Consider the following 15,301-nt stretch of genomic DNA (forward strand, 5'->3'; position numbering starts at 1 on the left):
ATTGGAAAGCAACCAGGCTTCTACTCAATTGTTTGACGTTTCAACACCTATCAAGGAGTCTTTGTCACTTTTGTTGGCTTGCACCAAAGCAAACTCTAGTTGGAGTGCTGATGCATTTAAGCTGCATGGAGGTCCATCTTCCTGTTGTGCATGGGCTCTGATTAGTCATTCTGGGACTTCTTAAGTAACTTCTTTGGAAGGAGGTCCATAGCTGATTTTTAAATGCTTGGAAGCTGAAACCACAATCCTCCCCCTCCTGTTCCATGATGGCTTTTCTCTTTTCACAAAATGGCTTCTATGACCCCACCTGTCAAAAATCTGAACAATCTGGTCTTTAAAGGTGTTTCCTTTGTTTTTGAGGTCCAAGTGTACTTCCAATTTAAGAAGGCTTGTGGTTGATGACTTTGATGACTGAGAATTTACACTCATGATAAAGTTGAAAGATGAGCAATAATTAAAGATGCAGTCAGAAGGACAATAGTAGTGCCTGTTAGCAATGCACTCTGAGTAGGCCTTTATGGAAGAAGAATAGAAAGAAGAAGAAAGCTAAGAATTATTATACATTTTTTTCCATTTTAAGTGGGCCAACTCAGTTATATTAAAAGTAAACCAATGGAAATTGCAGCTGTAATCTGATCTTTCAATAAGCCAGGTAACTCCTGGGTGTATAATAGGCATAATATTGGTGTGTGGTCACAAAGAGCACATCTGATGTTGCTAAAAGTGGTCCTCAGTGAATTCATGGAGCTTTTGTGTACGCACAGACAATATGAAAAGGATGGATAGAGTTTAATATAAGGTAATACCCAAAGAAAACATGTTAGAATGGGCCAGTCAAAGCTCACAATCTGTGGCAATCTGTGGCAAAACATACAAACTCTTACAAATCTGAATGAGCTTAATCTGTTCGGCAAGAACAATGGTTACAATTTGAAGGGTTATTTTTTGTATGCAAAGCCGGCTATGATTTAACCAAACAATATTTTTCAAAGTATGAAAAAACAGCTGCTGAAGAACAATCATACAATACATACATTTTATTAGTAAATAAATAGCAAGACAGCAGTTTAGATTTTCTTGTGATTTACTATTTGTGACTTCTTGTCCCTACTTGCTTTTATTGTATATTTATAATAACATACATTTAGTTTTGTGACAGAGATGTGGTAAAACACAGAAGTTAATAGAGAAATATTTTTGCAAGGTACTCTACTGTATGGACTCACCACCAAAAGAGCAAAAAGAATAACCCCACAGCTCCAAACATCTGCTTTCCTTCCATCGTACTTTTCCCCCTGGAGGAAAGACAATGTGTTATTTTAAGTTAGGACAGGATGGTGACATCATCAATCATATTTTTAGAAAGTAAAAAACCAATGTAGAAAAAAAAAATATTCAAAGATGAACTTACCCTTATGACTTCTGGGCATGCATAGTGTGGTGATCTTGAAGAAAAAAAGAAAGACACCTTTAGTAAACAAACTAGACAAGAAGGAGAAGGAAAGTCAACCAGCTCTAAAGTCAGTAATGTAGTCAGAGCAGTCAAACAAACAAATAACACTCTAATGCACATTAGATAGTAAACATTTCCACTGAACATAGATCAAGGTGCACTTCCACAGTTTAGACATCCTGAGGGTGTATGGATGTCCTCCGCCCGGTGCTTTCCTCAGTCAAGGGCATCTTTCTGTAGCAGACGGTAACCAGACTCACTAATCTTTACAGCCTCTGGATGGCCTGACAGTAAAGCCAATGACTAGATTGACACATCAATATCATATGAAGATTTATGGAGCAAGCCCACTAAAACTGCCCTATAATCTGGCAGCTGCAGCAAAGGAGTAAACTTGTCAGTCCTTATATAAATTTGGAAATTCTTATGTTTTGAAATGAAATGTCTCGGAGTAAAAATGAGATATCTGCCTCAATCTGCATATAATTGGCTCCATTAAACAAAATGTTACAAAATATTCATATATATCCTTGAACCTCTGAGCCTATTGAGATGTGTCCTCCACAGCTTCAGCTCCTTCTTTCTAGTGCCAGGATATCTGACTTTAATGAGGGCCTGTCTAAGGCTGTTTTCTTGTGTACTCATGAATACCATCCTTGATGACCCAACTCCTTGAGCTGTCAAAAAAAAAAAAGCTAATAACACTACCAGCATGTCAACAGGGCAAGTTCAAATGTGAGCCCATGCAAATTCGTCCTTCATGATTGCAAGTACCACAGCGCATCATGTGTTTGATCAAGAGGAGGGGAAAAAAAACAACCCATATTTGTAATAGTTATGTCTCATACATCTTAAGGGCACCACAGCATGCAAACCATAACTGTAATCTGCAAAAACATAAGACTTGTCATTTGAAGGACTTACAGATCAGTCACAGTGCAGAGAGGAAAACAAACAAGGAGTTTTAAATTAATCCTTATTCATTATTAGACAGAAAAAAAAAAAAAAAAAAAAACACAGATGTAGCTTCAACAACCCCTCTGATCTGTCCCAGTTTAAACATAGTTTCCTTATTCAATTTAATTTAATTCAATTCAATAATATTTTATTAATCCCAAAGGGAAATTCAGCATATGATCTATTAAAATCTGGGTATGGGCAACAATGGGCTACAACAACGTTTGAAATTAAATCTCACAAGGGGCATACAGATGAAAAAAAAAAGACTAAAAAAATAAATTACAATTTTTCAGTCCTCGATTACAAAAGCAACTAGTGATGGAAAAGGAAATGAAAAATGAGCCTTCACAGTTTAAAATGGTCTTATTAAGAGATTCAACAAAAATAAATACATTTATTGTATTCATTCATAAATACACTTAATAATAAAATCACTTTCTCTGGTATATAAGATGGTGTTTAAATATGAGAAAGTTATACCCGACTTCTCTAAAGATGATATTGCTTTGGTTGGGATCTATCACAACAAGGTATGATGTGCAATTACTATTTAATGTCCTGTGCAATAACCTGTTTCTTTGTATTTGGTACCCAGTGCAATAAATATATAGATAAATACCCATCTATACAAATACTGAAGTAAATACTGTATTTGTACTATAAAGTGCCTTGAGATGACATGTGTTGTGAATTTGGCGCTGTATAAATAAACTGAATTGAATTGAATTGAATTGAATACACTGTGCAATAACCCTGTATAATAATGTAACGTGTATATTTGATCAATAAAGTCAATCAATCAAGCAGCACTTGGTTTCCCACTTTCCTTCCAAATTCGGGATGTATATGGGCCTAATAATCATGTTGCTCTATTATCCCCACAAAACAAAAATGCACACTAGAGAGTTCATGCACTCGGCCTAAAAAGAAGGTTATGCTTCACACTGTGGTAGTGCAGGTTCTTCCATCTATACTAATAGCAGTGTAGGTAAATAATTCCTAGACTTGGATCTCCTCACAGGTCAATGTCAGTGTGGTTTTATAGACCATTTCTCAAATCCATCCCCTCACCTACTGTACAGTGAATGTTATTTAACTGATAAAAATCAAAATAGGACATGCCAGTCATAAATGTTTCCCCTACCATCTATTGAAAAACTGGCTATCCACCAGATCAGGCCTTTCCAGTTATTTGTCTAGAAATGCAAATCAGACCATCTTTTTCCACCATCAGCTCTACTGAGTCAAACAACTTTTTTAGCAATGAGGTGAAATGGAACATATCATTCAGTCTCAAAGTAAGCAAATCATCAGTGTATTGGTTACAAATAGTTTCATATTTAAAGAAAAAAATGCAGATATAACTGGAACAGCCAAAGCCACAATGGATAGAATGCTATATGTTTACAAAGCTGATATTTCACACCATCACAACTCTCATTAGTGAATAATGCCCAGATGAAACAGCCATGTGTGTACTGTATGTATAACATAACTAAACAGTCTAAACAGTGAATCCACCCTGATTACACTTCAACATGTGTTTTAACAGTAGATGGACAGGATAACTCTAGGAAATTTAAGTCACTTTTGTTCTAAAGTTACTCAAACTTGCTTTTCAAGAGATATGTCCGGTGTTTTATACCGAAAAATATCTCCATCTCTTCAAATCGTCAATGCTTTATGGGACTACATCCAATGCTTTGTACTGCGTTTTCTGATGCAAGACAAAAATTTTGTAATAGATTTGTTATAGAAATCCATTCAATGTGGTCTTCTTGAGCTCATCTAAAACTCAAATGTAGTTTTGAGTTCTGTAGCTATTGACTGTATAAAAATTAAACAAGTATACTTCAAATGTTTGCAGAAGCAGAATAAACATCTGCATACATAGGTACTTATGTTTTTAAAAACTTGAGCCAAGAGAACTGATTGGAATAAACTATTTGCTATGAGTGTTTTGTTTATTTCCGATAGTTGAAAATCATCAGAAATGAAATCAAGCTAATACTACTGCATTAGAAAATACTGTGACAAAAAACAAACAAAAAGGAAACAAATACAGGGACATTATAAGAAAGTCTGCCATTAAAGACACTTCCTCCCAGGTGCTTTATATGCTTTGGCATTTTCTGTATGTATATGGTTAACAGGATTATAAAAGCAGAACTGCTAAATTTGTTTCTTCTAATTTCACCCTTTTGTAGCATCAGTTCGTCTAACCTGGATGGTTGGTTTTTTATTTTTTTTGCGGTAAATTGAGGCATCTGCTACAGGATGCCTTTCCATTTTGGTCACACAACTAGATTAGAAACCTACAACATTAGGGTGACCAAACGTCCGTATTTCCCGGGACATATCCGTATTTCACGTCCTGTCCCAGGCGTCCCGGGTTTTTTTTAGAAAGTGAGGAAATGTCCTGATTTCACTGTGCACGACGCTCCGTGTGACGTAATCCCTGAGCCGCGTGCGGGCAGCCCTGTTCTTAATCAGAGGCTCTGTTCGAAAACCTGGGCTGCATCCTCCTAGGACGCGGTCTACCTAGACTGGATCCTTCCATGTCCTTGAAAATAAGGAGGCCGGAAGAGTTTTGGCTGTGAATTCGACCAGGTCTACCCTTCGACGGGTTTTACCGGCGAATGCTCTGTTGCTTAGCAACCGTGAAAGTTGACACACAAAGCAGGAAAAGAATGAATACCGAGGTTTTCAAAACTATTTGTTTATTTATTTATTTTTTAAAAAGTTAAAGTGAACAAAGACTCACAAGAATCCAGAGTGGAATAAAGGTTCCAACCACCGGGAGCAGGAACTAATAAAATCAAATGTAATGATAGAAACCTTAGTAAGTTAAATAACCTGCTGCTGTCATTCTGCACATCTCTGATGTTGCTGCTATTTTCAAATATCCATTACTGTAAAAATGTCCATAGCTGCATATCGGTTATTAATTCTCCAGTTTTACATTGTTAAAACACTTTACAGAATTTTATTTTGTATATTTTAACTCTTCCCTATTATGTTATTCTTATACATTTTTCTAAGGTCCTCATTTGTGTGACCATTTTCAATAATCTTTCTGCTGCTGTAAATTTGCCCATTGTGGGACAATAAAGGGATTATTCTATTCTATAAAAGGGTTAGAAATATATAAGTAAATCTAAACAATGTATCTACAAAATATATCTGCAAAATCTCTAATATTCAACAACAAAAAATACTTAGTTAAGCATATTGTGCAAAACAACAATAAAAAAATTAAACTCCTATCAGATTTATAGTTCCCACTCTGCAGATCTATTAGAATCTGTCCTTAAATTACAGCCAAACCCATTTACACAGTAACAGATAAAAACCTTTAGATAAATCAAACATTACCACCACATATCTGACTCAATAACCATTAAAACAACTATTTTCATTCATTTCAGACGGAACTATTCACAGAGTTGTATTATATTAAACTGAACTTCCAATTTTCACCACTGTTCTGCGGCAAGTAACCTTTCCTCTGATCACGGATCCCGATGATGAGACCCCCCCCCCGCCGCTCCAAGGTGTCCTGGTTTTTTCCAAATGAAAATATGGTCACCCTATACAACATCCCACAAGACAATTGGAAAAGAAGATAAAAACAGATACTATAACTTGTTTTCTTCTCTGCAAACTCAAACTAAGCATGCAAACAACGACTTTAAAATTGTAAATATGCATGGCATTCACTTCAGAGCAAAACGAGGGAGCCTCTCTGAGTCAGTCTATTAACTTCATAATCTTATGACTAAATATATGCTTTTATGCATACAAGAAGCAGTATTATACCAAAGATGAGTGCGCTGGTCACTTTGTAAAAGTTTAATCAGTTCATGCATTAAACTTATAGAATTAAATATATAGCAATGATAAACCCTGAGCTGAGTCTGGAAAGACATAAAGAGATTCCCTTGGATCTGTGTTTGTAAGCTCTAGTCAGTGCCTTTGCTCCTTTTACACAATTCCAGGTCTCCATGTATTTATGTGTCAGATGTTGTCTGAACACCCCCCCAAGCTACCTGAGGCAAGTCTCATCTCCACTTGACTCCATTACCCAAAGCAAATGGAATACATTTGTGTCTGACTGCCACATGGAGAGAGGGGACCCAGATAAATCTGTTTAATTAAAAAGTGTCATATCTGCACTTAGGGAAGGGGCAACCAGAAGAGCATGAATAATCAATAACCACAATTACAGTTTATGGCACATGTATTGGACTCCAGCAGATATATGCATAGACATGCTGCCCACACATTTCAGAGACATGCTCACAAACAGAATTATGATGGAGCTGAAGGCAAAAAAGGTAAATAAATGAATCAAACTTTTAAACTTTCTTTGGTAGGTGTGCCTTCCATAGTTTGTAAATATATGTGAAAAAAAATATATATTGGTAAAACGGAGAAAATGCACAGCAATATATCATATTAAAACCCAACCAGAAGCGCAAGGTACCGAACATTCAAATACAGACAGACTGAGTCAGCAGATACCGCTGAGTAAAGAGGCGTTGCATTTCTCTTATTTTAGAAATCATGCTCGTCACTGTTTAAGTGACTAATATATTTTTTATTCACATATTGCATAGGTATAAAAAGAAATACACAGAGCAATTGTTTTACCAATGAGCCATAATGGTTTAGAGATTACCGCTCTGATGGAAAAAAAAATCTGCAACCCTCTCAGCTGAATGGAAACATCTGTATAATCATGTTGACGTGACATATGATGGTAGGATGAGAGAAAAAGATTAACACAGACTAATCTCTGTCCAATGAGCATCGGAACCTCAGATTTGTCAGATGTCATAGGGCCTTCCAATCACCAACATCTGCAAGGATATCCATATTCGACTTCTCAAAACAGCTACATTTCTGACACACAGTAAATTTGTTTTCTGACATGGACAAATAATGTAAAGGTCAAATTAATTGAAAAAAAGTGGTGGCCATTATTGGCGTTAACCTGCTAAGTTAACACCAGACTCTTATTGGGCGATAATTGAAATATCGCCATTAATCTATTCCCAAAGTTGGGTTGGGAGCTGGGCCTTTACTGAGTAAGCTAGAATGACTTTCATTTAATATTTTAGCGCGAATGTATTTCTGGGGGCGGGAACAAATCAGTGTTTCAACCTGTGTAAGCCTACTGTGAAATGACCACATCACGCGTGACATGCTGACATATATGCAGCAGTAAAGCTTGCTTCTGAGAAAATGTATTTTAAGAATTTTCCCAATGGAAACCTTGAGAAGACTAAAGCTGTTTGCACCCTGTGCAATGTGGAATTGGTTTACTGCAGAATTTTTTCCAATCTCAAATATCACCTAAATGCAAAGAATCCCTTAGCCTATGCCAAAGATGCCGGCCGGCCCAAGCACTGATGTAGTGCAGGGGAAGAGTCGTGTGCGTCAAACTACAATGTCTGAGTGTCACCGAGGCAAGCCCGTCAGCACAGCTCTATCAGCCAAGTTAACTAATCTACACGCTAAGTTGATAGCCACAAGCTGCCCACCCATCAGTGTTGTTATGACAATGGTCTCGAGCTTTTCTCCAGGCAGCCACAGATGACCCATCTTACAAACTACCTACGAGGCGAACTATCATGAGAAGAATACATGACCAGCATGCCAGGGCGAAAGATGAGAAGTTGGTGGAGGTGACATGTGGTGGAGGTGATTTTTTCTAAGTTGTAATTTATTCATACACACTGTCACAATGGTATGACAAAAATATGCCATCTTAAAAAAATGCACTTTCACACTTTATAAAATATGTTTATTTCCAACAAACTTGGAAGATGATTTTTAATGTGTCTTCTGTCCTGCTGGTGAAAGCCCAACTGAGAATGTGTAATATCAAAATAATCAACAAAGTATTTTTTTTTTTAAGAAAAAAAGACCTATTGCAAAAATCCATTGTTGCAACTGTCCCAAGTCTTCCCTACTATATAGAAATTCCCATGTGCTTGGAGTGATTTTTTTTTTTCAGTTTAATCAAATATTTTTATAATGTACCTAAAAAAAAACAAAAATCTCTACACATTTTTTTATTGCAAGCTCTGCTGTAGATAAAATATTTTTCTAAAAAAAAAAAAAACATCCACTAATCCACCAACAATGCATGTTTCCTATAGACCTTTTTGAGCAAAAAAGAACTGTGTCCTCAAATCCTCAAACTGACCAACTCTATATTCAGTAAAAGCTGAGAATAGTGTATGCATCTTCATAAAAAAAAATCAAGTAAACTTATATTTATTTGATCAGTGCACACACCACAACCAAGAACTATCACAAGTGAAGCAGACTCAAACTTGTATTTCAAATGTCATTTAAGTATCGAAAATTAACTTTAAAAAATCACAGCGACGTTAGAGTCTAATATAAATGAGAAAGAACATTCACCATGCAGTTCATCAAGAATATGAGACAGGGAGAGAGTGGCTGAAAAGGTACTTCAAAGTTGCTTTTAATCATCATCATCCTGAGAGTCAAACTCGTGTAAAGGCACATTCTAGGTTTGTATTAAGAGTGTTAGGAAGAGTTACTGCTCTTACAGTGAGCGTCATGTTTCTCCTATAAATGACCTTTCATGAAGGTAGACGAAAATAATTATTTTATTACTTTTCTCATATTTTTCCTTTTTATTCTAGTTCCTAAAGTAGAATCAGATTTAGCTAAAACTTGCAGACGGCAGAAGCTCATTAACAAAGTCGTGATTTGTGCATCTCTATTACTCAAAATTACTTTCCAAAAGTTAGCTATGAGAATCTTCCACACTATTTAGAGTTAAAAAGAAGCACTATACAGGGACTTCAGGCTTCTATTTGATAACAGCTATCCAACTCTGAAAGTGACTTCCCCTACAGGCAAATTCATTGTAGTCATAGGATTGATGAGCCTGGCGGGATGGTAAATGCTAGATCATAAACCCCTCTGCGAGAGGGGAGGAGATGGAGATCAGTAATGTTTGGCCAAGGCCCTGGCCATGCTCCAAGAGAGTAGATGGCAAAAGTCTCTCCTCCAGAGATTTACACGGCACACTGTGGGGCTTTCAAAAAGAAGCTGACCTGTTCGCTCCACTGCTAATTCCCTTCTTCGTTTGACCCCTCTACTAAAACTGTGATATAGATTTACATTTATAGCAGTTCTACAGACTTAATGCATTGAACTGATAAAAAAAAAAAAAAAATGCTTTGAAAGATGCTTACCCACAGCTGGTTTCCAATAGGCTGTCTCCAACCTGAAGAGAGGCCATACCAAAATCTGCTATCCTGATGTTGTTCTTTTCATCTAACAAGAGGTTCTCAGGCTTTAGATCCCTGTGGCTGAAAGACAGTAAAGAAGGAACACAAATTAGTTAATAAACATGAAAAAGGCGAGACACTGTCATCTGATAAATGAATGTGTGGAGAAACAAAAACTCTGCTGAAAGGTCCATCAAACGCCAAAAACATGCGTGTGCCTTGAAGAAACAAAGCATCTTAACCTGCCCTATCCTCTGTGCAATATCTCTCTTTGATCTGTCATGTTAAAGCTATGGAGTTCCCACCTTGGTGTTGGAATAGTACAAGGTGTGACAGCCCTCCTGCTGTGCTCTTTCCCCCTTCTGCTTCCCTCGCTGCTCTTCCCTCTCATCTCCCAGACAGCCACCAGCAAGCGCATGGAGAAAATGGTGATTCAAGAGAAGCCAGTCTCAGCGGTGGTGTTCATTAACCGTCATTCATTACCGCTAAACGCAGCAGGGGGGATAATATCCAGCGGACATCGACTTCCGACTTGAAAACGGACCACTGAGAGGTATAACCTTCTCATGTCGTGCATGCTGTTACCAAGTCGGAGGTTAAAGTCTCAATTTCGATGAGTAACATTCCAACGAGGTGCATGGATACCATTTTATTGTGTATTTAGCATCTCTCTCTGGGACTGGGGTTGTGTTACATCATACTCTACCACTCTGGAGATGTTTACAAAGGCTGAGAACTACTTCACAACAAATAAGTGTGTGCAAACATTATTATTAATCCATCTGTTTTGTCAGCACTACCTGCAAAGCTGCACACAAATGTTTAATTACCGTTTCAGTCAAGGGTTTGGCAGGAAAGGTAACAGGCAAAATACACCAATCTCACAGTGAAACATTATTTGGCAGCAACTTCATGCTCTGGGGATATGCTTTTTTGCAGCAGGTGCCGGAATGTGACACATTTTCGTTGAATAAAGTTAAACACTCAGAGGTACAACTACAATCTTAAAATAGTAAATATTGTAAATTGACTAAGTGTTCCAGGTTGAAGACCCCTGCAGTAGACCTATATTCACCCAATTACAAACACACACACTGAAGAAAAAAAAAATATCAAAATTGAGATAAGTAATTTTTTCTTAAAGTGCATTTTTTTTTTAATCGAGGAAACACTTTGCCAATGGAAAATGACAATTTACTTTTAAAATAAGGAAAACCTATTGCATTGTCTTCAAGTGCATGGTATCCAATTATCTTATTTTAAGAGTAAAAAAACCTCTTAAACTTGAGTAGGTTAATCATCTTATTTAACTACTCAAATTAAGGGTAAATACACTTCATTTAAGAAATGTTGACCTATTTCTAGATTGTTTTTTGCAGTGCACATGTGTCACACCATCCTTGTAGGGACTTTCTATTGACTTCCATTCATTCCACTCTCATTTCTACGGCCTAACCCTTACCAAAACATACATAACCCTAAACCTAAGCTAAACTCAATTTCATCCTTAGTCCGAACGTAAAGAATAAAACCTTTCCTCATCGGAACCACTCTTTGGTCCCCACAAGTACCCATAAGTCGCTTAAATGTAGCATATTCCTGGGAAAATGTCCCAACCAGGTAACAAAAACATGCAGTACAAAAACAAACACATACTATAAAAGATTACATGACGGCCAGTATTCCTGCTGGGCCATAGTTAATAAACACTCTAATGCATTAATATTGTCTGTTCACAATCCAGAAAAAAAAATCAAGCAAAACTTGACATAGTTTGTAAAGAATTAACAAATAACCATCTATATGAGCAAAGTGGATATAAATATCTTAAAAGGCTTGCAGCAATATTGCAACACAAGGAAAGACAGTACAGAATATTGACTCAGGAGTGTAGAATACATGCTTGTAACCCTTTGCAGGTCACAATTCATTTCTTGACAATTCATAGTTGAGCATTTGTGTTGGTATATCCTAGAATATTTATACCATTCACTGCTGTTTCTTGTCCTGCTGTGACAAAATGTGGAAAAAGTAGTTGACTACATGTGCAGAGGACAGTAAAGAACATGTTAGAAATGCTTTTAAGCATTTAATGGAATACTTAAATCAGTACATGCTTGCAGGGATATTGAGTGCTGGGATGTGCCTCAGTAAACTGTATGTGACTCAAAATTTCAGATGGAGATAAAGCTATGCAAATGATGATGAATTGTACAGTTACAACAGTTGTGACAGTTAATTGGTTGCTATGTTGCTTTTAGGCTATGAAAAAATAAGCAGGATTTTTATTGAACCACTTAAGAACCAAATCTAGCACCAAGGGAACCAATTGGTTAGTGAATGATTCTCACCCTTAAAAATGCATTCCAAAGTTCAAATGAAAAAGCTTGCTTTCATTAGTCTACTATCTTTAAATATGAAATATACAAGCATATTCACCTACAAAGCCTTTGATGCATTTCACACTAACATGAGAATAGATTTTCTTAGAGATTTCATCAAATTATTTTTTATATTAGGGCAGTGGCTGGACAATGGATCAGTGCAGAACAGGTCTAGTGTCTGCTCTACCCTTATAGAAGTATTTTGGAGTCTTACAGGATCTTTGATTTTTGGTTTTCTAAATTATCCAATATCTTCTTTTTCTTTAACTCAATTGTCAATTGAAACTCACAAACTAAACTTAACAAATCATACATTATCAAGCCCAATGTTGTGTCACATCTAGATGCATGCGTTCAAACTTAATTAATGTTAAACTTGCTCAACTTCTTTTAATATGTTCCCAAATGAGGTTAAAAAGCCACAGAGCTGTCTAAATGTCATAAGCTATACTTTCATCTTGTCTTAAAGTTAACGTTAGTAAGGGGGATGGCACTGCAGCTGAATATATCTGCCTTTGAAGAATGCTTCATTAGAATGGACATTTAACCTCAGATGACATCAATTGTTGTACAACTCATTTCCTGCCCTAAGGGAGTAGCTGTCAGCAGGTTTGTTATCATGCTGGCAGTTTCTGTGATCCAAGCTATAATTGAAATAAGACAAAGATAGCATCTAAAACAGTTGTCCCCAGGCTACAACCCCTTTAGTTCACACTGCAATCATTTGAAGGTGGTGTCAGTCAGAGCTTTAGCTAATGGTGTTAAAGCTCTTGGTTAAGTAGTAAACATTCAATGTTAGAGCCAGTTGTATGTGGCTAACCTGTCATATGAGATATCTTTAACCTAGGTAGATCTACATAAGTTCTTTCATTTTCAAATGGTCTTTGTCTAGCAGATTACATGATTGAAAAGGGCATATGACACCAGGAAATATAACGAAAAAGAAAAACAATCTGAAAACACTTTAAGGTAAAATCTTTTTACACCTCAAGTGGTATAAATATAAAAGTGCATCATTTATTTCAATAATGCACATTGAAAGGGAGCAGATATGTCAGCTAGGGACTTATTGGATTTCTGGTCACTTTAAAAATCATCATCAACGGCAGCCTCTGGTCCAGTCGCTTCCTTGGGGTTTTCTGCTACTATTTGCGGCAGCTGGAGGGCGTTTTTCCTTTACTTAAGACTGCAGGCACGATAAAAAAAAAAAAAAAAAAAATCTAACATATTTAACTGTCAGGTTTTGACATTTTAAGTTAATTTAAGCATTAATGAACTGTTTCAAAGGAGTGATCATAGCAATCTGCATCAGCATTGCTGTGTCTGTCTTCCTGCCAGCTCGCAGATCAGCTTCTCTGATTGGTTGATGTCGCGCGTCGAGCCGCAAATTTTCCCAACTCCAACTGGTGCTGCTGCTTTAGCAGCGCATCCTGCGCATCAGATGCTCAGAAGCTCCTGATGTGCTGCTTCAGCTGCTCAGACACGCTGTTCCTGCTACTCAGACTCAATAAACCCTTTGAGACCCATAGCCTTATGACGTTTTCAGTCCATGGCGGTGGGCCTCATCAGAGACGACAACCACCAAGACTCCATAGAGGACCCCCAGGGGATAAGAACCAGGGTAGTGTTGGCCTAGTGGTTAGAGCAGTGCGCTTTTGCTCTGAGAAGTTTGCAAGTACCCGGTTCAATCCCCATAGCCTGCACTCTGGGTCCCTGAGCAAGACCCTTAATCCCACACTGCTCCCTGGCCCACTACTGGATGTGTTAGATGCAGACATAAATTTCTCCAATGTGAGATCAATAAAGTTAAATTATTTATTTATTTTTTAATCCTGATTGTGGAGAAGACAAAGGAGATTATCGTTGACTTAAGGAAGAACCGGCCGAACCACCCTCCACTGCTCATCAACAGCTCAGCTGTAGACGTGGTCAGCAGCACCAAATTCCTAGGGGTGCACATTACAGACAACCTCACCTGGACTGTAAAGACGAGCTGACTGATCAAAAGGGCACAAAAGCGTATTTACATCCTGTGGAGGATGAAGAAAGCCCACCTGCCCCCACCCCTCCTCATGATCTTCTACAGAAGAACCATAGAGAGCGTTCTGACCAGCTGTCTAACTGTGTGGTGTGGAGGCTACACCTCCTCAGACTGGAAGAAAGTGAGAAGAGTGGTGAGAACAGCAGAGAGAATTATCGGGGCTCCTCTTCCCTCCATAAAAGACATTTCACCCCAGCGCTGCGTGTCCCGAGCCCGTAAAATCATCAGTGACCCCTCAGTTTTAGTACACTGTGTTAACAAAATGACAATAAAAGTTGTCTAAGTCTAATAATGATTGAAAGGGCCACTCTATTTTCTAGTGTTGGTCTTCTGTATTCTCTTAAAATCAAACTTAAGGCAGGCATCTGTCAGAACATCTTTAAGGGCTATATGCTTCTGCTTCTGACAAAGCATCTAGATAGGTTGACATTGTTTTGATGTTTGTCAGGGTAGGAATATGTGGATTATATTTTTCTGTAGCACTTGTTAACCATAAAAACTTCCAGAAAGACCAATACCTGCTGTAATGATCGTTGTATTACTGAACCTGACCCAAACCCCAAAGATAATTTATGGATATTGTAAATAGGAAGATGAAAGACACCAGACCCAACAATTCAGATAAGTCACAGACCACAAATAAAGCCTCCTGGGCTGTCTTAGAACCACAAACGGATCACTTTCATGACACGCTGTAGTGATGCCTTAACCTAAAGAAATAGAGATCAGACCAGGTATTCATTGCATATGCTAACTAATACATTGATATGGTTTCCAGTATAAAGCCACATCACCTTGAAATTCAGATCCTGATTGCAGCAGAAAGGACATCCAATGTCTTTGTGCAACACATAATGACTTGCTGTTGCAATCCATAAAGGGCGTGACCAATCGGGCTCACATTAGCTGTGAGCCATAATCCATCCATCCATCCATCCATCCATCCATCCATCCATCCATCCATCCATCCATCCATCCATCCATCCATCCATCTTCTTCCGCTTATCCGGGGCCATATTCCTTAACATTAACTAAAATGCTTTATATAGACTGTTCTGTTTAAAATGGTTTATGAATGCCTTATAAACAGTGACAGGGACCCTTCTGTACTAATGACTAATGACAGATCTGACTCTGGATATCTATATCTATCTATCTATCTATCTATCTATCTATCTATCTATCT

At 37.6% G+C, this 15,301-nt stretch overlaps 1 protein-coding gene across 3 annotated transcripts in view; it reads right to left on the reverse strand.

The window, feature by feature from the left end:
* Nucleotides 1–15,301, reverse strand: part of LOC107085435 (serine/threonine-protein kinase BRSK2) — a 231,297-nt gene that overhangs the window by 38,723 nt on the left and 177,273 nt on the right. For all 3 annotated transcript variants that reach the window (XM_015375745.1, XM_015375743.1, XM_015375744.1), the window contains exons 5-7: nucleotides 9,655–9,771; nucleotides 1,412–1,445; nucleotides 1,227–1,295 (exon numbers count right to left, since the gene is read on the reverse strand). In XM_015375745.1, coding sequence (XP_015231231.1) covers nucleotides 1,227–1,295; nucleotides 1,412–1,445; nucleotides 9,655–9,771 — 220 coding nt within the window. The remainder of the gene's footprint in view (nucleotides 1–1,226; nucleotides 1,296–1,411; nucleotides 1,446–9,654; nucleotides 9,772–15,301) is intronic.

Source organism: Cyprinodon variegatus, unplaced genomic scaffold, assembly GCF_000732505.1.
Source record: "Cyprinodon variegatus isolate N-32 unplaced genomic scaffold, C_variegatus-1.0 Scaffold124, whole genome shotgun sequence".
Classification (NCBI taxonomy): domain Eukaryota; kingdom Metazoa; phylum Chordata; class Actinopteri; order Cyprinodontiformes; family Cyprinodontidae; genus Cyprinodon; species Cyprinodon variegatus.